The sequence below is a fragment of the Carcharodon carcharias genome, chromosome 31 (genome assembly GCF_017639515.1).
Source record: "Carcharodon carcharias isolate sCarCar2 chromosome 31, sCarCar2.pri, whole genome shotgun sequence".
NCBI lineage: Eukaryota > Metazoa > Chordata > Chondrichthyes > Lamniformes > Lamnidae > Carcharodon > Carcharodon carcharias.
The window spans coordinates 20,596,489-20,624,057 of NC_054497.1; the positions used below are offsets into that span (position 1 = coordinate 20,596,489).

The 27,569-nt window shown below is 52.7% G+C and overlaps 1 protein-coding gene across 2 annotated transcripts in view; it reads right to left on the reverse strand.

Moving 5' to 3' along the window:
• Positions 1–27,569, reverse strand: part of LOC121271720 (extracellular serine/threonine protein kinase FAM20C-like) — a 189,074-nt gene that overhangs the window by 14,074 nt on the left and 147,431 nt on the right. For both annotated transcript variants that reach the window (XM_041177906.1, XM_041177907.1), the window contains exons 3-9: positions 22,397–22,566; positions 21,402–21,480; positions 19,978–20,070; positions 16,989–17,104; positions 16,319–16,499; positions 14,151–14,260; positions 55–136 (exon numbers count right to left, since the gene is read on the reverse strand). In XM_041177906.1, coding sequence (XP_041033840.1) covers positions 55–136; positions 14,151–14,260; positions 16,319–16,499; positions 16,989–17,104; positions 19,978–20,070; positions 21,402–21,480; positions 22,397–22,566 — 831 coding nt within the window. The remainder of the gene's footprint in view (positions 1–54; positions 137–14,150; positions 14,261–16,318; positions 16,500–16,988; positions 17,105–19,977; positions 20,071–21,401; positions 21,481–22,396; positions 22,567–27,569) is intronic.

Genomic DNA, 27,569 nt, shown 5'->3' on the forward strand with positions numbered 1-27,569 from the left:
CACAGTGGGACTGTCTGATCCGGGCAATACTTAGGGTTTTCTCCTGTTACTCACCCTCGGCCATTGTCTAAGTGAAGGATAAAGCTCTCATTCTTAAATTTCTGGAATGTTTCAAAATGATGTCGGTCCATGTTGCCTACAGAAAGGACACAGAGACCAGGAGAGCAGTTAGTCCTGAATGGGAACTGAGGGTCAAATGGAGAAGTATCTCATTCACCACTCAGGGAATTTTTTGGTAAACACACAGAGACGGTGGGGGTGTGGGGGGGCAGGATTGGAGCCTGGGCAGTTTTTAAAGGACAACATCAGGGTGGCAGTAGCTCTTATCGTTGCATTCGATCGGCAGCCGTGCAGTGAGGCTTTTTATATTCCGGCTCGGGATGGAGCTGGGCATCCTCTGAATGGGGTCGAGGCCCCATCAGGGAGACCTGCCTACTGAATGTTCCGGGGCAAGGGTGGTTACTGGCTAGAGGATGTTGTGGAAGAGGTGGAGGTCACTGGCTGCTGGATGTTGTGGGAGGGGTGGGGGTCACTGGCTGCTGGAGGTTAGGGGAGGTCACTGGCTGCTGGATGTTAGGTGGGCTCACTGGCTGCTGGATGTTAGGTGGGGTCACTGGCTGCTGGAGGTTAGGGGAGGTCACTGGCTGCTGGAGGTTAGGGGAGGTCACTGGCTGCTGGAGGTTAGGGGAGGTCACTGGCTGCTGGAGGTTAGGGGAGGTCACTGGCTGCTGGAGGTTAGGGGGTCACTGGCTGCTGGATGTTAGGTGGGGTCACTGGCTGCTGGGAGGTTATGGGAGGTCACTGGCTGCTGGATATTAGGGGGATCACTGGCTGCTGGATGTTAGGGGGATCACTGGCTGCTGGAGGTTAGGGGAGGTCACTGGCTGCTGGATGTTAGGGGGTCACTGGCTGCTGGAGGTTAGGGGGTCACTGGCTGCTGGATGTTAGGGGGATCACTGGCTGCTGGAGGTTAGGGGAGGTCACTGGCTGCTGGATGTTAGGGGAGGTCACTGGCTGCTGGAGGTTAGGGGAGGGCACTGGCTGCTGGATGATAGGTGGGGTCACTGGATGTTAGGCAGGATCACTGGCTGCTGGAGGTTAGGGGAGGTCATTGGCTGCTGGATGTTAGGGGAGGTCACTGGCTACTGGAGGTTAGGGGAGGTCACTGGCTGCTGGAGGTTATGGGAGGTCACTGGCTGCTGGATGTTAGGTGGGGTCACTGGCTGCTGGAGGTTAGGGGAGGTCACTGGCTGCTGGAGGTTAGGGGAGGTGACTGGCTGTGGATGTTAGGTAGGGTCACTGGCTGCTGGAGGTTAGGGGAGGTCACTGGCTGCTGGAGGTTAGGGGGTCACTAGCTGCTGGATGTTAGGTGGGGTCACTGGCTGCTGGGAGGTTATGGGAGGTCACTGGCTGCTGGATGTTAGGGGGATCACTGGCTGCTGGATGTTCGGGGGATCACTGGCTGCTGGAGGTTAGGGGAGGTCACTGGCTGCTGGAAGTTAGGGGGATCACTGGCTGCTGGGAGGTTATGGGAGGTCACTGGCTGCTGGATGTTAGGGGGATCACTGGCTGCTGGATGTTAGGGGGATCACTGGCTGCTGGAGGTTAGGGGAGGTCACTGGCTGCTGGATGTTAGGGGAGGGCACTGGCTGCTGGATGATAGGTGGGGTCACTGGATGTTAGGCAGGATCACTGGCTGCTGGAGGTTAGGGGAGGTCACTGGCTGCTGGAAGTTAGGGGGATCACTGGCTGCTGGAGGTTAGGGGAGGTCACTGGCTGCTGGATGTTAGGGGAGGGCACTGGCTGCTGGATGATAGGTGGGGTCACTGGATGTTAGGCAGGATCACTGGCTGCTGGAGGTTATGGGAGGTCACTGGCTGCTGGATGTTAGGTAGGGTTACTGGCTGCTGGATGTTAGGCGGGGTCACTGGCTGCTGGAATTTAGGGGAGGTCACTGGCTGCTGGATGTTAGGCGGGGTCACTGGCTGCTGGATGTTAGGTAGGGTTACCGGCTGTTGGATGTTAGGAGGGGTCACTGGCTGCTGGATGTTAGGCGGGGTCACTGGCTGCTGGATGTTAGGTGGGGTCACTGGCTGTTGGATGTTAGGCGGGGTCACTAGCTGCTGGATGTTAGGCGGGGTCACTGGCTGCTGGATGTTAGGCGGGGTCACTGGCTGTTGGATGTTAGGCGGGGTCACTGGCTGCTGGATGTTAGGCGGGGTCACTGGCTGCTGGATGTTAGGTGGGGGTCACTGGCTGCTGGATGTTAGGCGGGGTCACTGGCTGCTGGATGTTAGGCGGGGTCACTGGCTGCTGGATGTTAGGTGGGGTCACTGGCTGCTGGATGTTAGGCGGGGTCACTGGCTGCTGGATGTTAGGTGGGGTCACTGGCTGCTGGAAGTTAGGGGAGGTCACTGGCTGCTGGAGGTTAGGGGAGGTCACTGGCTGCTGGAAGTTAGGGGAGGTCTGGCTGCTGGATGTTAGGGGAGGTCACTGGCTGCTGGATATTAGGGGAGGTCACTGGCTGCTGGATGTTAGGGGAGGTCACTGGCTGCTGGATATTAGGGGAGGTCACTGGCTGCTGGAGGTTAGGGGAGGTCACTGGCTGCTGGAAGTTAGGGGAGGTCACTGGCTGCTGGATGTTAGGGGAGGTCACTGGCTGCTGGCTATTAGGGGAGGTCACTGGCTGCTGGATGTTAGGGGAGGTCACTGGCTGCTGGAAGTTAGGGGAGGTCACTGGCTGCTGGAAGTTAGGGGAGGTCACTGGCTGCTGGAGGTTAGGGGAGGTCACTGGCTGCTGGATGTTAGGCGGGGTCACTGGCTGCTGGATATTAGGGGAGGTCACTTGCTGCTGGATGTTAGGCGGGGTCACTGGCTGCTGGATGTTAGGCGGGGTCACTGGCTGCTGGATGTTAGGCGGGGTCACTGGCTGCTGGAAGTTAGGGGAGGTCACTGGCTGCTGGAGGTTAGGGGAGGTCACTGGCTGCTGGAAGTTAGGGGAGGTCTGGCTGCTGGATGTTAGGGGAGGTCACTGGCTGCTGGATATTAGGGGAGGTCACTGGCTGCTGGATGTTAGGGGAGGTCACTGGCTGCTGGATATTAGGGGAGGTCACTGGCTGCTGGAGGTTAGGGGAGGTCACTGGCTGCTGGAAGTTAGGGGAGGTCACTGGCTGCTGGATGTTAGGGGAGGTCACTGGCTGCTGGATATTAGGGGAGGTCACTGGCTGCTGGATGTTAGGGGAGGTCACTGGCTGCTGGAAGTTAGGGGAGGTCACTGGCTGCTGGAAGTTAGGGGAGGTCACTGGCTGCTGGAGGTTAGGGGAGGTCACTGGCTGCTGGATGTTAGGCGGGGTCACTGGCTGCTGGATATTAGGGGAGGTCACTTGCTGCTGGATGTTAGGCGGGGTCACTGGCTGCTGGATATTAGGGGAGGTCACTGGCTGCTGGATGTTAGGGGGTCACTGGCTGCTGGAGGTTAGGGGAGGTCACTGGCTGCTGGATATTAGGGGAGGTCACTTGCTGCTGGATGTTAGGCGGGGTCACTGGCTGCTGGATGTTGTGGGGGGAGAGGTCATAAGAACATAAGAAATAGGAACAGGAGTAGACCATTCGGCCCCTCAAGCCTGCTCCACCATTCAACTAGATCATGGCTGATCTTCTTGTGTTTCAATTTCTACATTCCCATCTAACCCTGATAACCTTTGATCCCCTTGCCTAACAAGAATCTATCTACCTCTGCCTTAAAAATATTCAGTGACCCCCACCTCCACCACCGTCTGAGGCAGAGAGTTCCAAAGTCGGACAACACTCTGAGAAAAAAAATTTCTCCTCATCTCTGTCCTAAAAGGGCGGCCCCTGATTTTAAAACAGTGCCCACTAGTTCTGGACTCACCCACAAGAGGAAACATCATTTCCATGTCCACCTTGTCAAGGCCATTCAGGATCTTATATACTTCAATCAAATAACCCCTCACTCTCCTAAACTCCAGTGGAAACAAGCCCAGTCTGTCCAAACTTTCCACATAAGACAACCCACTCATTCCAGGTATCAATCTAGTAAACCTCCTCTGAACCACCTCCAACACATTTACATCCTTCCTTAAATAAGGAGATCTAAACTGCACACAATATTCAAGGTGCAGTCTCACCAATGCCCTGCATAACTGAAGCATAACATCCTTACTTTTATGTTCAATCCCTCTCGTAATAAAGGATAACATTCCATTAACCTTCTTAATTACTTGCTGTACCTGTATACTAACTTTTCGTGACTCATGTACTAGAACACCCAGATCCCTCTGCACCTCAGAATTATGCAGCAGTTCTCCATTTAAGTCATACTCTGCTTTTTCGTTCATCCTGCCAAAGTGAACAACTTCACATTTTCCCACATTAAACTCCATTTGCCAGATCTTTGTCCACTCACTCAACCTATCTATATCCATCTGCAACCTCCTCACAATATACTTTCCTACCTATCTTTGTGTCATTTGCAAATTTAGCTACCATGTCTTCACTCCCCTCATCCAAGTCATTGATGTAAATTGTAAAAAGTTGAGGGCCCAGTACAGACCCCTGTGGGACTCCACTCATCACATCCTGCCAATCAGAAAAAGACCCATTTATGCATACTCTCTGCTTTCTGCCGGCCAACCAATCTTCTATCCATGTTAATATGTTACCCACTACACCATGAGCTTTTATTTTCCATAATAATCCTGGATGTGGCACCTTATCAAATGCCTTCTGGAAACCCAAGTACAGCACATCTACAGGCTCCCCTTTATCTACTGTGCATGTTACTCCTTCAAAAAACTCCAATAAATTGGATAAACATGACGCTGACTCTTCCCAATTGCCTTGAGCTCTTCTAAGTGCCCAGCTATAACCTCCTCAATGATCAATTCTAATAACTTCCCCACGACAGATGTCAAGCTAACTGGCCTATAGTTTCCTGTTTTCTGCCTCCCTCCCTTCTTGTAGAGGGGTTATATTTGCTACTTTCCAATCCGATGGAACCTTTCCGGAATCTAGTGAATTTTGGAAAATTAATACCAATGCATCAACCACCTCATTAGCCACCTCTTTTAAGACACTAGGATGTAGTCCATCAGGACCCGGAGACTTGCCAGCCTACAGCTCCATCAATTTGCTCGGTACTGTTTCCCTAGTGATTTCAATTTCACCAAGTTCCTCTCTCCCGGTCACCTCCTGATTTGCAGCTATTACTGGAATTTTTTTTGTATCCTCTATAGTGAAGACAGAAGCAAAATATTTGTTCATTTCTTCTGCCATTTCCTTATTATCTACTATTAACTCCCCAGTGTCACTCTAGAGAGGACCAACACTCACTTTACTTACTCTTTTCTGTTTTAAATACCTGTAGAAACTCTTGCTACCCGTTTTTTCATTTCTAGCTAGCTTCCTCTCATACTCTCATTTCTTTCTCCTGATTAACCTTTTAGTCATTCTCTGCTGTTCTTTATATTCTGCCCAAAATCTGACACTGGCTCTGGATGTTGGTGGGGGTCACTGGCTCTGGATGTTGGTGGGGGTCACTGGCTCTGGATGTTGTGGGGTGGGGGGGCACTGGTTCTGGATGTCGGGGGGTTACTGGCTCTGGGTGTTGGGAGGGTCACTTGCTCTGGGTGTTGGGATGGTGCTGGTTGGTAGATGTTGGGGGGGTCACTAGCTACTGGGTGTTGGTGGCGGGGGACGGGGTCACTGGTTGCTGGATGTTGGTGGGGGGGGTCACTGGCTGCTGGGTGTTGGTGGCAGGGGAGGAGTCACTGGCAGCTGGGTGTTGGGGGTGGGTCACTGGCTGCTGGATGTTGGGGGTGGGTCACTGGCTGCTGGATGTTGGGGGTGGGTCACTGGCTGCTGGATGTTGGGGGAGAAGTCACTGGCAGCTGGATTTGGAGTCAGAGCCGGGGGCTGCAGTCTGGTCCAATCCCAGGCAGCTGCCAGGGACAGGGATGAAGTTGGTAGGTGAGGAACCAAAGTTTGTGGTCGGGTCTGAAGACAATGGCAGCCCCAATTGCCCTCACTCGTGTAGACTCACCCTCCCAATGCAGACACAGCCCCTCCACACAAACTCACCCCCCCACACACAAACTCACAACCCCACACAAACTCACCCCCCACACAAACTCACCCCCCCACACAAACTCACCCCCCCAACACACAGACACAGCCCCCCCACACAAACTCACAACCCCACACAAACTCACAACCCCACACACAAACTCACCCCCCCACACAAACTCACCCCCCCAACACACAGACACAGCCCCCCCACACAAACTCACAACCCCACACAAACTCACCTCCCACACAAACTCACCCCCCGACACAAATTCACCCCCCACACAAACTCACCCCCCACACAAACTCACCCTCCACACAAACTCACCCCCCAACACAAACTTACCCCCCCCAGACAAACTCACCCCCTCACACAAGCTCACCCCCCCACACAAACTCACCCCCCCACACAAACTTACCCCCCACCACACAAACTCACTCCCCCACACAAACTCACCCCCCCACACAAACTAACCCCCACCCACACAAACTCACCCCCCCACAGAAACTTACCCCCCGCAACACAGAGACACAGCCCCTCCACACAAACTCACCCCCCCCACACAAACTCACAACGCCACACACAAACTCACAACCCCACACAAACTCACCCCCCCACACAAACTCAGCCCCCAACACAAACATACCCCCCCACACAAACTTTCCCCCCCACACAAACTCACCCCCCAACACAAACTTACCCCCCCCACACAAACTCACCCCCCCACACAAACTCACCCCCCCACACAAACTAACCCACCCCACACAAACTCACCCCCCACACAAACTTACCCCCCCCAACACACAGACACAGCCCCTCCACACAAACTCACCCCCCCCCACACAAACTCACAACCCCACACACAAACTCACAACCCCACACAAACTCACCCCCCCACACAAACTCAGCCCCCCACACAAACTTACCCCCCCACACAAACTTACCACCCCACACAAACTCACCCCCCCACACAAACTCACCCCCCCACACAAACTCACCCCCCCACACAAACTCACCCCCCCACACAAACGTACCCACCCCCACACAAACTCACCCCCTCACGCAAACTCACCCCCCGACACAAACTCACCCCCCAACACACAGACACAGCCCCTCCACACAAACTCACCCCCTCACGCAAACTCACCGCCCCACACAAACTCACCCTCCGACACAAACTCACCCCCTCACGCAAACTCACCCCCCCACACAAACTCACCCCCCCAACACACAGACACAGCCCCTCCACACAAACTCATCCCCCACACAAATTCACCCCTTCACACAAACTCACCCCCCCCCCCACACAAACTGACCCCCACACAAACTCACCCCCCCCCACACAAACTCACCCCCCACACAAACTCACCCCCAAAACACAAACTCACCCCCCACACAAACTCACCCCCTCACGCAAACTCACCCCCCCACACAAACTCACCCCCCACACAAACTCACCCCCCGACACAAACTCACCCCCCCCAACACACAGATACAGCCCCTCCACACAAACTCACCCCCCCCACACAAACTCACCCCCTCGACACAAACTCACCCCCTCACGCAAACTCACCCCCTCGACACAAACTCACCCCCTCACACAAACTCACCCCTTCACGCAAACTCACCCCCCCCACACAAACTCACCCCCCCCACACAAACTCACCCCCACACAAACTCACCCACCCCACACAAACTCACCCCCCACACAAACTCACCCCCTCTCACAAACTCACCCCCCCACACAAACTCACCCCTTCACGCAAACTCACCCACCCCACACAAACTCACCCCCCACACAAACTCACCCCCTCGACACAAACTCACCCCCTCACGCAAACTCACCCCCTCGACACAAACTCACCCCCCACACAAACTCACCCCCCACACAAACTCACCCCCCCACACAAACTCACCCCCCCCAACACACAGATACAGCCCCTCCACACAAACTCACCCCCTCACGCAAACTCACCCCCCCACACAAACTCACCCCCTACACAAACTCACCCCCCCCACACAAACTCACTCCCTCACACAAACTCACGCCTTCACGCAAACTCACCCACCCCACACAAACTCACGCCCCACACAAACTCACCCCCTCGACACAAACTCACCCCCTCATGCAAACTCACCCCCTCGACACAAACTCACCCCCTCACACAAACTCACCCCTTCACGCAAACTCACCCTTCCCACACAAACTCACCCCCCCCACACAAACTCACCCCCACACAAACTCACCCACCCCACACAAACTCACCCCCCACACAAACTCACCCCCTCTCACAAACTCACCCCCCCACACAAACTCACCCCTTCACGCAAACTCACCCACCCCACACAAACTCACCCCCCACACAAACTCACCCCCTCCACACAAACTCACCCCCTCACGCAAACTCACCCCCTCTCACAAACTCACCCCCCCACACAAACTCACCCCTTCACGCAAACTCACCCACCCCACACAAACTCACCCCCCACACAAACTCACCCCCTACACAAACTCACCCCCTCACGCAAACTCACCCCCCCGCACAAACTCACCCCCTCACGGAAACTCACCCCCCGACACAAACTCACCCCCCCAACACACAGATACAGCCCCTCCACACAAACTCACCCCCTCACGCAAACTCACCCTCCCACACAAACTCACCCCCCCACACAAACTCACCCCCCCCCACACAAACTCACCCCCTCACACAAACTCACCCCTTCACGCAAACTCACCCCCCCCCCCCACACAAACTCACCCCCCACACAAACTCACCCCCTCGACACAAACTCACCCCCTCACGCTAACTCACCCCCTGACACAAACTCACTCCCCCCAACACACAGATACAGCCCCTCCACACAAACTCATCCCCTCAGGCAAACTCACCCCCCCACACAAACTCACCCCCTCAGGCAAACTCACCAACTCCACACAAACTCACCCCCCACGCAAACTCACCCCCTCCACACAAACTCAGCCCCCACACAAACTCACCCCCCACGCAAACTCACCCCCTCCACACAAACTCAGCCCCCACACAAACTCACCCCTTCACGCAAACTCACCCCCCACACAAACTCACCCCCCACACAAACTCACCCCCTCACGTAAACTCACCCCCCACACAAACTCACCCCCCACACAAACTCACCCCCTCACGTAAACTCACCCCCCACACAAACTCACCCCCTCTTGCAAACTCACCCCCCCCACACAAACTCACCCCTTCACGCAAACTCACCCCCCACACAAACTCACCCCCTCACGCAAACTCAACCCCCACACAAACTCATCCCCTCACGCAAACTCACCCCCCGACACAAACTCACCCCCTCCAACACACAGATACAGCCCCTCCACACAAACTCACCCCCTCACGCAAACTCACACCTCCACGCAAACTCACCCCCCCCCACACAAACTCACCCCCCACACAAACTCACCCCCTCAAGCAAACTCACCCCCTCACGCAAACTCACCCCCCACACAAACTCACCCCCTCACGCAAACTTAGCCCCCCCACACAAACTCACCCCCCACACAAACTCACCTCCTCACGCAAACTCACCCCCCCCACACAAACTCACCCCCTCACGCAAACTCACCCCCTCACGCAACTCACCCCCCCCACACAAACTCACCCCGTCACGCAAACTCACCCCCTCACACAAACTCACCCCCCAACACAAACTCACCCCCCCACGCAAACTCACCCCCTCACGCAAACTCACCCCCTCACACAAACTCACCCCCTCGACGCAAACTCACCCCCCACACAAACTCACCCCCCCACACAAACTCACCCCCCACACAAACTCACCCCTTCACACAAACTCACCCCCCACACGAACTCACCCCCCACACAAACTCACCCCCCACGCAAACTCGCCCCCTCACGCAAACTCACCCCCCACACAAACTCACCCCCCACACAAACTCACCCCCTCACGCAAACTCACCCCCCACACAAACTCACCCCCTCACGCAAACTCAACCCCCACACAAACTCATCCCCTCACGCAAACTCACCCCCCGACACAAACTCACCCCCTCCAACACACAGATACAGCCCCTCCACACAAATTCATCCCCTCATGCAAACTCACCCCCCCCCACACAAACTCACCCCCTCACGCAAACTCACACCTCCACGCAAACTCACCCCCCCCCCACACAAACTCACCCCCCACACAAACTCACCCCCCCACACAAACTCACCCCCTCACGCAAACTCACCCCCTCACGCAAACTCACTCCCCCACACAAACTCACTCCCCCACACAAACTCACCCCCCCACACAAACTCACCCCCTCACACAAACTCAACCCCTCACGCAAACTTACCCCCGACACAAACTCACCCCCCCAAACACACAGATACAGCCCCTCCACACAAACTCATCTCCTCATGCAAACTCACCCCCCCACACAAACTCACCCCCTCACGCAAACTCACCCCCCACACAAACTCACCCCCTCACGCAAACTTAGCCCCCCCACACAAACTCACCCCCCACACAAACTCACCTCCTCACGCAAACTCACCCCCCCCACACAAACTCACCCCCTCACGCAAACTCACCCCCTCACGCAACTCACCCCCCCCACACAAACTCACCCCCTCACGCAAACTCACCCCCTCACACAAACTCACCCCCCACACAAACTCACCCCCCACACAAACTCACCCCCCACGCAAACTCGCCCCCTCACGCAAACTCACCCCCTCACACAAACTCACCCCCCACACAAACTCACCCCCTCACGCAAACTCACCCCCTCACGCAAACTCACCCCCTCACGCAACTCACCCCCCCCACACAAACTCACCCCCTCACGCAAACTCACCCCCCACACAAACTCACCCCCCACACAAACTCACCCCCCACGCAAACTCGCCCCCTCACGCAAACTCACCCCCTCACGCAAACTCACCCCCTCACGCAAACTCACCCCCCGACACAAACTCACCCCCTCACGCAAACTCAACCCCTCACGCAAACTCACCCCCTGACACAAACTCAACCCCCAAACACATAGATACAGCCCCTCCACACAAACTCACCCCCTCACACAAACTCACCCCTTCACACAAACTCACCCCCCACACAAACTCACCCCCCACACAAAGTCACCCCCGACACAAACTCACCCCCCCACTCAAATTCACCCCCCACACAAACTCACCCCCTCATGCAAACTCACCCCCTCACACAAACTCACCCCCTCACACAAACTCACCCCCTCACGCCAACTCACCCCCCCCCACACAAACTCAACCCCCTCGCAAACTCACCCCCTCACACAACCTCACCCCATCACGCAAACTCACCTCCACCTCACAAACTCACCTCCACCTCACAGAGACACCCCCATGCAAACTCACCCCCCCCAAGCAAACTCACCCCCATACAAACTCACCCCCCCAACACAAACTCACCCCCCATACAAACTCACCCCCCCGCACAGATACAGCCCGCCCACACAAACTCACCCCCCTCACACAAACTCACCCCCTCCACACAAACTCACCCCCCACACAAACTCACCCCCTCACGCAAACTCACCCCCCCACACAAACTCACCCCCTCACGGAAACTCACCCCCCGACACAAACTCACCCCCCCCAACACACAGATACAGCCCCTCCACACAAACTCACCCCCTCAGGCAAACTCACCCCCCCCCCCACAAACTCACCCCCCTACACAAACTCACCCCCCCCACACAAACTCACTCCCTCACACAAACTCACCCCTTCACGCAAACTCACCCACCCCACACAAACTCACCCCCCACACAAACTCACCCCCTCGACACAAACTCACCCCCTCACACAAACTCACCCCTTCACGCAAACTCACCCCCCCCCACACAAACTCACCCCCTCACGCAAACTCACCTCCTCGACACAAACTCACCCCCTCACACAAACTCACCCCTTCACGCAAACTCGCCACCCCCCACACAAACTCAACCCCCACGCAAACTCACCCCCTCACACAAACTCACCCCCTCACGCCAACTCACCTCCACCTCACATACTCACCTCCACCTCACAGAGACACCCCCATGCAAACTCACCCCCCCCAAGCAAACTCATCCCCATACAAACTCACCCCCCCAACACAAACTCACCCCCCATACAAACTCACCCCCCCGCACAGATACAGCCCGCCCACACAAACTCACCCCCTCACACAAACACACCCCCTCCACACAAACTCACCCCCCACACAAACTCACCCCCTCACGCAAACTCACCCCCCCACACAAACTCACCCCCTCACGGAAACTCACCCCCCGACACAAACTCACCCCCCCCAACACACAGATACAGCCCCTCCACACAAACTCACCCCCTCAGGCAAACTCACCCCCCCATCACAAACTCACCCCCACACAAACTCACCCCCCCCACACAAACTCACTCCCTCACACAAACTCACCCCTTCACGCAAACTCACCCACCCCACACAAACTCACCCCCCACACAAACTCACCCCCTCGACACAAACTCACCCCCTCACACAAACTCACCCCTTCACGCAAACTCACCCCCCCCCACACAAACTCACCCCCTCACGCAAACTCACCTCCCCACACAAACTCACCCCCCACACAAACTCACCCCCCACACAAACTCACCCCTTCACGCAAACTCACCCCCCACACAAACTCACCTCCCACACAAACTCACCCCCTCACGTAAACTCACCCCCCACACAAACTCACCCCCTCACACAAACTCACCCCCTCCACACAAACTCACCCCCTCACACAAACTCACCCCCTCCGCACAAACTCACCCCCTCACACAAACTCACCCCCTCCACACAAACTCACCTCCTCCACACAAACTCACCCCCTCACACAAACTCACCCCCCCACACAAACTCACCCCCCCACACAAACTCACCCCCTCACACAAACTCACCCCCCCGCACAAACTCACCCCCTCACACAAACTCACCCCCTCGACATAAACTCACCCCCTCCACACAAACTCACCCCCTCACACAAACTCACCCCCTCCACACAAACTCACCCCCCCACACAAACTCAGCCCCTCACACAAACTCACCCCCTCCACACAAACTCACCCCCTCACACAAACTCACCCCCTCACACAAACTTACCCCCCCCACTCAAACTCACCCCCTCACGCAAACTCACCCCCCCCCCACACAAACTCAACCCCTCAGGCAAACTCACCCCCTCCACACAAACTCACCCCCCACGCAAACTCACCCCCTCCACACAAACTCACCCCCCACACAAACTCACCCCTTCACGCAAACTCACCCCCCACACAAACTCACCTCCCACACAAACTCACCCCCTCACGTAAACTCACCCCCCACACAAACTCACCCCCTCACACAAACTCACCCCCTCCACACAAACTCACCCCCTCACACAAACTCACCCCCTCCGCACAAACTCACCCCCTCACACAAACTCACCCCCTCCACACAAACTCACCTCCTCCACACAAACTCACCCCCTCACACAAACTCACCCCCCCACACAAACTCACCCCCCCACACAAACTCACCCCCTCACACAAACTCACCCCTTCCGCACAAACTCACCCCCTCACACAAACTCACCCCCTCGACATAAACTCACCCCCTCCACACAAACTCACCCCCTCACACAAACTCACCCCCTCCACACAAACTCACCCCCCCACACAAACTCAGCCCCTCACACAAACTCACCCCCTCCACACAAACTCACCCCCTCACTCAAACTCACCCCCTCACGCAAACTCACCTCCACCTCTGAGAGACACCCCCACACAAACTCACCTCCACCATGCAAACTCACACCCCCCACGCAGACACAGCCCTACCTCACAGACACACCCCCACGCAAACTCACCCCCTCCACACAAACTCACCCCCACCTCAGACACATCACCCCGACATAAGCTCACGCCCACCCCCCACACACAGACACACCCCCCTGATGACACACCCCACATGCAGAGTCATCTCCACCCGCCCCCAAAGACATGCCCCTCCCAATTCCCTCCCGCCCATATACACTCACCCATCAAAAAGTCCAGGATGGTCATGTCTATCACATCGAGCAGCCGGGTTCCAGTCTTGTATGGTGGGGTTTTCTTAATTTGATCACAGTAGCTGGGGTCTATCTCCCACCTGAAATACAGAGTGAGAACTGATGAGAGTGCGAGGGAGGGGGCGGGGTGAGGGAGCAGGGAGGGTGAGGTAGAGGCACGTGAGGGTTAGTGGGAGGTGTGGTGGGGGAGGAAGAGGCGGGGAGGGAGGGAGAAGTGGGGAAGGGGAAGAGTGGGGAGGGGGGAGGGAAAGGCACAGGAGGGAGAGGCAGGTGAGGAAGGGTGGGGAGGGAGAGGTGGGGATAGGAGAGGTGGGGAGGGTGAGGTGATAAAGTTGGGTGTTGGTGATTTGGGGTACAGGGAGTGTTGGTGTCCTGGGGTACAGTGGGGTGGTTTGGGGGTAACGGGGGTCTTTGTCTTTTGGGGGCAGTGGAGTTGTTTTGGGGTAGGGTATAATGCTTGTGGGGTACAGGGGGGCTGTTGTTGTTTTGGGTACCAGTGATGGTCTGGTGCATAGGAGGTCGGTTTTGAGGTACAGGGGATGACTTTGGGGCGCAGGGGTTGGTTTTGGGTGAAGGGTATGGTTCTGGGGTGCAGAGGGTGATTTGGGGTACAAGGGATTGGTATTGGGGTACAGGGGGTGGTTTTAGGTGAGGAGTGTGTTTCCGGGGTGCAGAGGGGTGTTTGGGATATAGGGGTAGTCGTTTTATTATGTTTAATTCATTTACAGGATGTGGCCGTCCATCACTGGCTAAGCCAACGTTTATTGCCCATCCCTATTTGCCCTTGAGAAGGTGGTGGTGAGCTGCCTCCTTGAACCTATGCAGTCCATGTGGTGTAGGTACACCCACAGTGCTGCTAGGGAGGGAGTTTCAGGATTTTGACCCAGCAATGGTGAAGGAATGTCGATATATTTCCAAGTCAGGATGGTGAGTGGCTTGGGAAGATCTTCCAGGTGGTGGTGTTCCCATGCGTCTGCTGCCCTTGTCCTTCTAGGTGGTCACAGTTGCGGGTTTGGAAGGTGCTGCCTAAGGAGCCTTGGTGAGTTGATGCAGTGCATCTTGTAGATGGTACACGCTGCTGGCACTGTGTGTTGGTGATGGAGGGAGTGAATGTTTTTGGATGGGTGCCAATTAAGCGGGCTGCTTTGTCCTGGATGGTGTCAAGCTTCTTGAGTGTTGTTAGAGCTGCACCCATCCAGGTAAGCAGAAAGTTTTCCATCATACTCCTGATTGGTGCCTTGTAGATGGCGGACAGGTTTTGGGGAGTCAGGAGGTGAGTTACTCACTGCAAGATTCCTAGCCTCTGACCTGTTCTTGTAGCCACTGTGTCTATATGGCTGGTCCAGTTCAACTTCTGGTTAAACAATTCCCAGTTGTTAGTGGGGGATTCAGTGATGGTAATGCCATTGAATGCCAAGGGGTGATGGTTCAAATCTCTCTTGTTGAAGATGGTCATTGCCTGACAATTGTGTGGTGCGAATGTTATTTGCCACTTGTCAGCCCAAGCCTGGATATTGTCCAGGTCTTGCTGCATTTGGACATGGACTGCTTCAGTATCTGAGGAGTCATGAATGCTGCTGAACATTGTGCAAATCAGCGATCATCCCCACTTCTGACCTTATGGTGGAAAGAAGGTCATTGATGAAGCAGCTTAAGATGGTTGGGCCTAGGACACTACCCTGAGGAACTCCTGCAGTGATGTCCTGGAGCTGAGATGACTGACCTCCAACAACCACAACCATCTTCCTCTGTGCTCGGTATGAATCCAACCAGCGGAGAATTTTCCCCCTGATTCCCACTGACTCCAGTTTTGCTTGGGCTCCTTGATGCCACACTCAGTCAAATGCTGCCTTGATGTCAAGGGCAGTCACTCTCGCCTCACCTCTGGAGTTCAGCTCTTTTGTCCATGTTTGAACCAAGGCTGTAATGAGGTCTGGTGTACAGGGGGTTGGTTTGGGGGGGGTCAGGGGGGGGGGTCAGTGACTCACCCCTTCCTCCAGCTGTTATCTAGTTTTTGGGTGGAGAATATGGTTCCAGAGTGGAGAGGGGTAGTTTGGGATGCAGGAGGTGTGGCCTGGTGTATAGAGGGTTGGCTGGGGGTGCGGTGGGTGATTTTGGGGTACAGAGGTTGCACTCACTTTGCTTTCTTGCTCTTGTGGTATGACCGCCTCCAGGGGTTCCTCCAGGACTGTCGCTTGGCCAATTTAACATCAGGCAGATAGGCGGCCATGGATCCCTCCATTAACTGAGGTTTTCCACACAGAGGATGCTCCATGTTACAGTAATAGGAGCAGTCGCCATAGAAACAAACATTGTTTGCTGAGAGAGAAAGACAACTGTTAACTTCCATTTTCCCAGACAGGTCTCTACCCCTCTCCCCTTGTCTCTATCCTGCTCCCCCAATTCTCTACCCTCCTCCCAATATCTCTGCACCCCTCCCTTCCTTCTCTCTAACCCCCTCTTAGAGTCTCTGTCTCCTCCCTGTCTCTCTACCTCCCTCCCAATATCTCTAACCCCTCCTCCCTTGTGTTTAACCCCCCACCCCCATTGCGTCTCTTTCCCCCTTCCAACTGCTACACCCACACCCTCATGTCTCTACCTCACTCCCAGTGACTCACCCCTTCCTCCAGCTGTTATCTAGTGTCCCTCTGCACGCCCCACCCCCCACCTAGGCCTGCCTCCTCATCTCTCTGTGCGTCCACCCCCTCTCCGACCCAGCCCCGTGCCACCTCCCCCCAACCCCGTGCCTCCTCCCTCCCTCCCTCTCTGTCTCCTGTCCTGTTGTCTCTCACTCCTCTGCCCTGTTACCTGGGGAGATGAAGAATGTCCTCTCCAGGTGTCTGTCACTCAGCTGGTCTCTAATCTCTGTCACCAGGTTAACCTGACGACCAGAGACTGGGGGAATTCGTCGGAAACCTAAAATTCTTCCAAACACAAACATTGCAGATTAACTCACAACAGCCCACACCCCAACTCCAATAGCCCAACTCCCACACCCCAAACCAATAACCCTACCCCCACACCCCACTCCAATAGCCCTACCCCCACACCCCACTCCAATAGCCCTACCCCCACACCCCACTCCAATAACCCTACCCCCACACCCCACTCCAATAGCCCTACCCCCACACCCCACTCCAATAACCCTACCCCCACACCCCAACTCCAATAGCCCAACTCCCACACCCCAAACCAATAACCCTACCCCCACACCCCACTCCAATAACCCTACCCCCACACCCCTCTCCAATAACCCTACCCCCACACCCCACTCCAATAACCTTACCCCCACACCCCACTCCAATAGCCCTACCCCCACACCCCAAACCAATAACCCTACCCCCACACCCCACTCCAATAACCCTACCCCCACACCCCACTCCAATAATCCTACCCCCACACCCCACCCCAATAGCCCTACCCCCACACCCCACCCCAATAGCCCTATCCCCACACCCCACCTCAATAGCCCGAGATCCACACCCCACCCCAATAGCCCCACACCCTCACCCCACCCTAATAGCTCTGCCCCCACACCCCACCCCAATAGCTCTAACTCTCCTCCACTCCCCATCCCAATATCCCATCACCCACCCCAAGCCCCTCTCCAATACCCCTAAACCTCCCCACACTCACCCTAATACACCTAAACCAGCCCAGCCCTCACCCCCAATACCCCTAAACCTCCCCCACCCTCACCCCAATACCCCTAAACCTCCCCACCCTCACCCCAATACCCCTAAACCTCCTACCCCTCACCCCAATACCCCAAAACCTCCCCCACCCTCACCCCAATACCCCTAAATATCCGCACGCTCATCCAATACCCCAAACCTCCCCACCTTCACCCCAATACCCCTAAACCATTCCACCCTCATCTCAATACCCCAAACCTCCTAACCCTCACCCCAATACCCATAAACCTCCCCCGCCATCACCCCAATACCCCTACACCACCCCACCCTCATCCCAATACTCCTAAACCTCCCCACCCTCACCCCAATAAACCAAAACCTCCCCGCTCTCACCCCAATACCCCTAAATATCCCCACGCTCATCCAATACCCCAAACCTCCCCACCCTCACCCCAATACCCCTAAACCATTCCACCCTCACCTCAATATCCCTAAACCTCCCCACCCTCACCCCAATACCCCAAATCCTTCCCCGCCCTCACCCCAATACCCCTAAATCTCCCCAATCTCACCCCAAAATCCCTAAACCTCTGCCACCCTCACCCCAATACACCTAAACCTCCGCCACCCTCATCCCAATACCCCTAAACCTCCCCCGCCCTCACCCCAATACCCCTAAATGTCCGCCACCCTGACCCCAATACCCCTCAAGCTCCCCACCCTCACCCCAATATCCCTATACCACCCCACCCTCACGTCAATACTCCTAAACCTCTGCCATCCTCATCCCAGTACCCTTAAACATCCCCATCCTCACCCAAATACCCCAAAACCTCCCTACCCTCACCTCGATACCCCTATACCTCCTCCATAATCACCCTGATATCCCAAACATCCCCACCCTCACCCCAATACCCCCAAAACCTCCCCACCCTCACCCCAATACCCCTAAACCCTACCCTCACCCCAATACCCCTAAACCTCCTCCACCCTCACCCCAATACCCCTAAACCACCTCCACCCTCACCCTGATACCCCTAAACCTCCTCCACACTCACCCTAATACCCCAAAACCTCCCCACCCTCACCCTGATACCCCTAAACCTTCTCCACACTCACCCCAATACCCCAAACATCCCCATCCTCATCCCGATACCCCTAAACCTCCCCACCCTCACCCCAATACCCCTAAACCTCCCCACCCTCACCCCAATACCCCTAAACCCCACCCTCACCCCAATACCCCTAAACATCCCCACCCTCACCCTGATACCCCTAAACCATCCCATCCTCACCCCAATACCCCTAAACCTCCTCCACCCTCACTCCAATCCCCCAAAACCTCCCCACCCTCACCCCTATACCCTTAAACTTCCCCACCCTCACCCCAATACCTCTAAACCTCCCCACCCTCACCCCAATATCCCTAAACCCCACCCTCACCCTAATACCCCAGTGTAATACATCTCCCCTGCTGAAAGCATGGTGCCCAGAATTGAATACAATATCCCAACCAAGGCCCAAAGCTTTAACAAAGCCACATTGCTTTTGTAATTAAAGACTCGATTTATGAAGTTAATGGATCTCGTGGGCTTTTACTTAAAGAGCCTTCTCAACCTGTCCCGTCACCTTCAACGAATTGTGCCAATACCCACACCCCCTCCCAGCTCTCTCTCTCTGATCCTGCACCCCTTTAGAATAGTGTTCTTCATTTTATATTTGTCTCTCCCCGTTCTTAAAAGTAAAGTGCATCACTTCACACTTCTCTGTTTTAAATTCTGTCCGCCACATATCTGCTTGTTTCACCACGTGAAGTCTGTAACTTATCTCCTCACCGTTGCTTCTCTGAGTATCGAGTCATTGGCAAACTTTGATATTAGGCCCTGTGTACCCAAGTCCAGGTCATATCAAAAATATCAGTGTCTCCAATACCAAGGAGACACTCTCTATACTTCCCTCCAGTCCAAGCAGGAACCACTGCATTCCGCATGGCTCAAAACCCTGGCCCACTTTATCCAGCTTGACCTCCTCCACAGCCTGTGAACCTCTGGTCAGTTGCTGCCCACCTGCCTCTCAGTCACAGAAGTTCAATACGTGAGTGTGGTATAGATTTTCAGAAAGCTTTTGATTAGCCCCCCTCTCTCCGGATATCGAACACTCACCGATCCAAGTGAAAGGCAGCTATCTCCGCATTGTGACGTTCAAAGTCAGAAAAGTAGAAAAGGTCGATAGATGTTTCCTCATCCCGTGTCTGTCTGAAAGCACCAAAGGTAATTACCTAATGAAACAACGGGCATAAAAATCCAGAGACACTAGCTCTGAGAGCCAGAGAGAGAGAAACTAGCACTGAGAGCCAGAGAGAGAGAGAGAGAAAGAGGCTGGAAATAAGAGTCAGAGAGAGAGAGAGAGAGGGAGAGAGAGAATGGCACTGAAAGACAGAGAGAGAGCAAGAATGGCAGTGAGAGTTAAAGAAAGAGAGAATGAGAGAGAAAGAAAGAGAGACTGGCACTCAAAGTCGGTGAAAGAGAAAGAGACTGGCACTGGGAGCCAGAGAGAGAGAGAGACTGGCACTGAGAGTCAAAGAAAGAGAGAGACTGGCAGTGGGAGCCAGAGAGAGAGACACCAGCATGGAGAGTCAGAGAGAGAGTGAGAGAGAGTGAGACCAGCACTGAGAGTCACAGAGTGGGAGACCAACACTGAGAGCCAGAGAGAGGGAGAGAGAGACTGGCACTGACAGTCAAAGAAAGAGAGAGAATGAGAGAGAGAGAGAGAGAGATAGTGAGACTGGCATTGAGAGTCAGATAGAGAGAAAGCGAGAGAGAGACTGGCACTGAGGTCCAGAGAGAGAGAAAGAGAGAGAGAGACTGGTACTAAGAGTCAGTGGGAGTGAGAGAGAGAGACTGGCACTAAGAGTCAGATGGAGAGAGAGAGAGAGGGAGGGAGAGAGAGAGAGACACTGGCACTGACAATCAAAGGGAGAGAGAGAGAGACTGGCACTGAGAGTCAAAGAACAAGAGAGAATGAGAGAGAGAGATTAGCACTGGGAGTCAGAGGGGGAGAGATAGAGATAGAGAGAGAGAGAGACTGGCACTGACAGTCAAAGAAAGAGAGAGAGAGAGCGAGAGAGAGAGAGACTGGCACTCAGAGCCAGTGAAAGAGAGAGAGACTGGCACTGACAGTCAAAGAAAGAGGGAGAATGAGAGAGAGAGACAGAGATAGAGAGAGAAAGAGAGACAGAGAGAGACTGGCGCTGAGCCAGAAAGGGAGCAGGTGGATGGGACTTGTTGGTTCAGGTCAGTCTGGTAATGATGCTCTCCTCAGGCCGACAGCTCCACATTGGGAGCCAGGAACCTGACCCTGGGGCAACCCAACTCATCCTTTCTGTACTGTCAGGCACAGGGATCTCCTGGTTATTCAGACATGTCTGCACTCTCAGTGACACACTGGCCTGGATGATGGGTGGTGGGTGAGAGATGTGGTCCGGTCTGGGTCCTGCCAGGGTCCATCAGTGGCCACTCCCCCTGGTCACAAGGCCTCAGCCTCTTTCCAGCTTCAGCCTAATGGGCCTGTTCTCAGTTTCACTTACTTCATTGGTTTAAACAAGGCTTTCCCGTAGTCCTGTAATGTTATTGTCAACTTCAACTGGGTCCCGCCATGCTTCTGAACTGGAAAAACAAAAGTCAAAAGTTACCGTCCTGTTAACTCAGCTCCTCCACTTTAACCACTGGCCCCCTCATCTAGCAAGTGCACTCCATCCCCCCCCTGCTCTCCTCCCAGTGCTAGTGTCCAACACAGACTGCAGGATGCCTCTGGAGTCTGAGCCTGCTGGTCCTCAATCTCACTCTCCCACCGCCCAGGCATTCTTCACTTCTGAATTCTGAGCTCATCACCCCTTGAGACGTTGGCCCTCAGATAACAGGTGAGATGGAAGTCACCAGTCTGATGGCCCTCAGCACCTCATGGGTGCCCAGTTTTGGATCTGTTCCGAATCTATCCCATTTAGCAGGGTGGTAGTGCCACACAACGCACAGAGCGAAGACAGGACTTTGTCGTGTGGTGATCACTCCTACCAACACTGTCACGGGCAGCTGCACCTGCGATAATCCTGTTCCTAATTCTTACATCGCAGATGCAGCTGCCCGTGACAGTATTGGTAGGAGTGATCACCACACGACAAAGTCCTGTCTTCACATTGAGCGTACCCTCCATTGCATTGTGTGGCACTACCACCCTGCTAAATGGGATAGATTCAGAACAGATCAGAACAGAAGCAGCTCAAAACTGGGCATCCATGAGGCGCTGAGGGCCATCAGCAACAGAGCAATAGAAACAACCACAATCTGTAACCTCATGGCCCAGCATATCCCCCACTCTACCATTGCCATCAAGCCAGGGGATCTACCCTGGTTCAATGAAGAGTGCAGGAGGGCATCCAGGAGTGGCACAGTTTTAAAGTGTTTTGCAAAAGGAGCAAACGTGAGGTGAGAAAAAACTTTTTCACACAGCGAGTCTGGAATGGACCCCCAAACCCAATCGCACCAATGCAGCATTAGCAGAGGAGAACTATAAAAGCCTCCTTACCGACACGGACAATCTTGCTGGCACTGAGTTCCCGCAATAAGGGACCGAGAATGTTGCTGTTTTGTGAGTACAGCTCATAACGATTAATTCCAAGGAAGAATTTCATCCAATTTGGATATCCGTCAGGAGAATCGACAACTGGCAGGGCATATTCCTGCCCATGACTAACCCTGGGAATGAAAAAAAACACTTCAACCATTGCAGAGCCTGGGTATCAGAACAATATACAACCAGTCATTAGAGTATCGTGGATTACACATTGGATTATATCAGAGTACTGTGCACAACTACCACTTATACTTATATAGCACCTTTAAGGTAATATAGCTTTCAAGATACTTCAACGGAACATTATTGAACAAAATATGACACTGGGACACATAAGAAGATATTGGGCCAGATTACCAAAAGCTTGGTCAAAGTGGTATGTTTTAAGGCGTGTTTTAAAGGAAGCAAGTGAGGTGGAGAGGCAGAGAGGTGTAGGATGGGAATTCCAGAGCTTGAGGCCTAGGCAACTGAAGGCTCGGCCACCAGTGGAGTGATTAAACTCAGGGAAACTCAAAGAGGCAAGAATTAGAGGAGCACAGAGATCTCAGAGAGTTGTGGGTCTGGAGATTACGGAGATAGAGAGGGAAAGGCCGTGGGGGGGTTTCAAAATAAGGATGAGAATTTTCAAAGCAAGACATTCTTTGACCCGGAGTTAACGGAGGTCATTGAGCACAGAAGTGGCAGGGGAATGGGACTTGCTGCGGGTTTAGGCATGGCAGCAGAGTTTTGGATCACCTCAAGTTTACAGCGGGTAGAATGTGGGAGAGCAGCCAGGAGTGTGTTAGAACAGTCCATCTAGAGGTGATGTAGGTAACAATGAGAGAGGGTTTCAGCAGCAAATGGGCTGACTCCAGGGTGACGTTGGGCCATGTTACAGAGGTGGAAATAGACAGTCTTAGTGATTGCATGACAATGTGGTCAGACACTCATCGGGGTCAAAAATAAAACAGAGATTGCAAACAAGTTTACTTTCAGGCTATTGCCAGGGAGAGGGATGGAATCTGTATCTAGGGGATGGAGTTTGGAGTGGGTGCCAAAAACAATGGCTCCTCATCCAGTGCTGGATGTCAGATAAGCAGTCTCATAGTTTAGCAACAGTGGAGGAGTGAAGAGAAGCGGTGGTGAGGTAGAGCTGGGTGTCATCAGTGTATGTGTGAAAACTAATGCTGTACCCTCCAATTATATCAACTAGGGGCAAATGTAGATGGGAAACAGGAGGGGGCCAAGGAGATGTCCATGGGGGAACACCAGAGGTAATGGTGTGGGGACAGGAAGCCATTGCAAGTGATACTCTGGCTATGATTATATAGATGGAATGGAATCAGATGAGAGCAGTCCTGCCCATCTGGGCAAGAGTGGAGAGGTGTTGGAGGAGGATGGTGTGGTCAAACGTGTCAAAGGCTAAGACAGGTTGAGAATGGTCAAGGAGGAATAGTTTGCCTTTGTCACGATCACATAAAATGTCATTTATAATTTTGCTAAGAGCTGGTCCAGTGCTATGGGAGGGGCAGAAACCTGATTGGACAGGTTCAAACATGGAGCTCTGCGAAAGGTGGGCACAGATCGGGGAGGTAACAACACGTTCAAGGGCTTTGGAGAGGAAAGGGAGGTTACAGATGCAAGGATGGTGGGGTCAAGAGTTTCTTTTATGGAAAGGGGTAATAATGGCAGATTTAAAGGAGAGCTAGAACTGTGGACTAGCAGCTAACATAGGGACCAGGAGGTTGATCAGCAGTTTAGTGGGAATGGGGCCAAGGGAGTGGGAGCTGGGACTCAGGGACAAGATGAGCTCGATCAGGATACGAGGGAAAATAGGAGAGAAACCTCCTTCTGTGCTGTAACTATTCTATGATTCTACATAAGGAGGCTATTTTGCCCATCATGTTCATCTCAGCTCTGTGCAAGAGAAATACAGCTTGTCCCACTCTCTCACCCTGCCCCCTAATCTTTTTCCTATGGCCCTGAATATTTTTTCTTTTCAGATAATTATCCAATTATATTTTGGAATCTATAATTGAATCTGCCTCCACCACACACTCATGCAGTACATTCCAGATTCTAACCACTCGCTGCATAAAAAAAGTGTATTCTAATGTCGCCTTTTGTTCCTCTGCCTGTCTATGTCCTCCTTGAAATTTATCTTTATCCTCCTCACAGCTCACAATACTTTTGTGTCATCTGCAACTTTTGAAATTATGCCCTGTTTACCCATGTCTAGATCATTAATATGGAAATTTATCAGGCCTATGTCCTAACAATGAGCCCTGGGGAACCCCACTATCTACATTCCTCCAGTCCAAAAAATATCCGTTCACCACTACTCTCTGTTTCCTGTCACTCAGCTGATTTCGTACCCATCCTGTCGCTATCCCTTTTATTCCATGGGCTTTAACTTTGCTGACAAGCCTGTTATGTGGCACTTTATCAAACTTATTTTGGAAGTTCATATACATCATATTAACTCCATTACACTCATCAACCCTCTGCTACCTCATCAATAAACTAAAGCAACTTTGTTAAACATGATTTATCCTTAACAAATCTGTTCTGGCTTTCCTTAATTAATTCACATTTCTCCAAGTGACTCCTTAATTTTGTCCCAGATTATTGTTTCTAAAAGCTTTCCCACACTGAGGTTAAACCTTCAAAGAGCACCTTCCAAACCTATGATCTCAACACCTAGAAGGACAAGGGCAGCAGATGCATGGGGACACCATCCCCTGTTCCCTTCCAAGTCACACACTGTTTCTTATTACATATGAACATAAGAAATAACAGCAGAGTAGATCGTATTCTGCTTTTCTATTCTTGGAACCTAAGTTTCACACTTCCCCACATTATACTCCATCTGTCACCTTGTTGTCTACTCTCCTAACTTGTCTATATCTCTTTACATCCTTCTTGTGTCCCCCTCTCGCATTTCCACTTAGATTTGTATCATCAACAAACTTAGATGCGTAATTTTCTGTCTCTTTGTCTAGGTCATTAATATAGATTGTAAACAGTTGAGGCTCCAGCACTGATCCTTGTGGCAGCCCGCTGGTCACAGCCTGCCAACTTGAAAATGCCCCATTTATCCCTACCCTCCTGTCTGTTAACCAATCTTCTATCCGTGCCAATACATCAACAGAACCCCATGAACCTTTACCTTATGTATTAACTTTTTGTGTGGCATTTTATTGAATGCCTTTTGGAAATCCAGGAATATGAAATCTCCAATTTCCCCTTTACCTACCGACTAGTCACATCCTCACAAAACTCTTGTCAACCACCATTTTATTTTTGTAAAACCATGTCGACTTTGTCTGATATTACAATGATTTTCCAAGTGTACTGTTAAGGTTTCCTTAATAATAGATTCCAGCATTTCCCAGATGATGGATGGCAGGCTAACTGGCCTGTGGTTCCCTGGTTTCTTTCTCTCCCTTTCACATTTGCTAATTTCTAATCCACAGGGACCACTCTGGAATCTAGGAAGTTTTGTAAAATCATAACCAGAGCACCCACTATTTCTGCAGCTAACTCTTTTAGAACTCTAGAATGTAGGCCATCAGGTCACAGGGATTTGTCAGCTTATAACCCCTTAAGGTAAATAATACGAACATGCATATGAACATACGAAATTGGAGCAGAAGTAGACCTTTTGGCCCCTCGAGCCTGCTCTGCCATTCAATAAGATCATATGTTTCAAATTCCACTTTCCTATCCACCTCTGATAACCTTTGATTCCCTTGCCTGACAAGAATCCATCTACCTCTGCCTTAAAAATATTCAATGACCCTGCCTCCATTGCCTTCGGGGGCAGAGAATTCCAAAGTCACAAAACCCTCTGAGAGAAAAAAAATTCTCATCTCTGTCCTAAAAGGGCGAGCCCTAATTTTAAAGCAGTGCCCCACCCCCCCAGTTCTGGACTCGCCCACAATAGGAAACATCCTTTCCACATCCACCTTGTCAGTACCGTTCAGGATCATATATACTTCAATCAAGTCACCCTTCACTCTTCTAAACTTTAGTGGAAAGAAGCCCAGCCTGTCCAACCTTTCATCATAAGAGAACCCACTCGTAAGACCAGGTATCAACCTAGTAAACCTCCTCTGAACCGCCTCCAACACATTCACATCTTTCCTTAAATAAGAAGGCCAAAATTGCACATAATATTCAAGATATGGTCTCACCAATGCCCTGTACAACTTTCATGTTCAATTCCTCATAATAAAGAATAGCATCCATTTGCCTTCTTCATTACTTGCTGTACCTGCATAATAGCTTTTTGTGACTGGTGCGCTAGAACATCCAGATCCCTCTGCACCTTGGAATTCTGCAGCTGTTCTCCGTTTAAGTATTATTCTGCTTTTTTTATTCCTCCTACCAAAGTGAAGAAATTCACATTTTCCTACAGTATACTCCATCTGCCAGACTTTTGCCCACTGACTCAGCCTATTCATATCTGTCTACAATCCTTTTGGCCTCTTCACAACATACATTCCTACACACCTTTGTGTCATCCGCAAACTTAGTCACCATGCCTTCACTCCCCTCATCTAGGTCATTGATGGGCCTATTATAAATTGTAAAAGGTTGAGGTCCCCGTACAGACCCCTGAGGGACTCTGCCAATCAGAAAATGACCCATTTATGCATACTCTCTGTTTTCTGCCAGCCAGCTAATCTTCTATCCATGCTAATATGTTACCTACACCATGAGCTTTTATTTCCCGCAATAATCTTTGATGTGGCACCTTATCAAATGCCTTCTGGAAATCCAAGTACAGCACGTCTACAGGCTCCCCTTTATCCACAGACCATGCTACTCCTTCAAAGAACTCCAATAAATTGGTTAAACATGATTTCCCTTTCACAAAACCATGCTGACTCTCCCCAATTATCTTGAGTTTCTCTAAGTGCCGAGCTATAACCTCCTGAATGATTGATTCTAATACCTTCCCCATGACAGACATCAAGCTAACTGGCCTATAGTTTCCCATTTTTTGCCACCCTCCCTTCTTGAATAGAGGGGTTATACTTGATACTTTCCAGTCTGATGGAACCTTTCCAGAATCCAGTGAATTTTGAAAAATTAACACCAACGCATTTACTACCGCATTAGCGACCTTTTTTAAAACCTG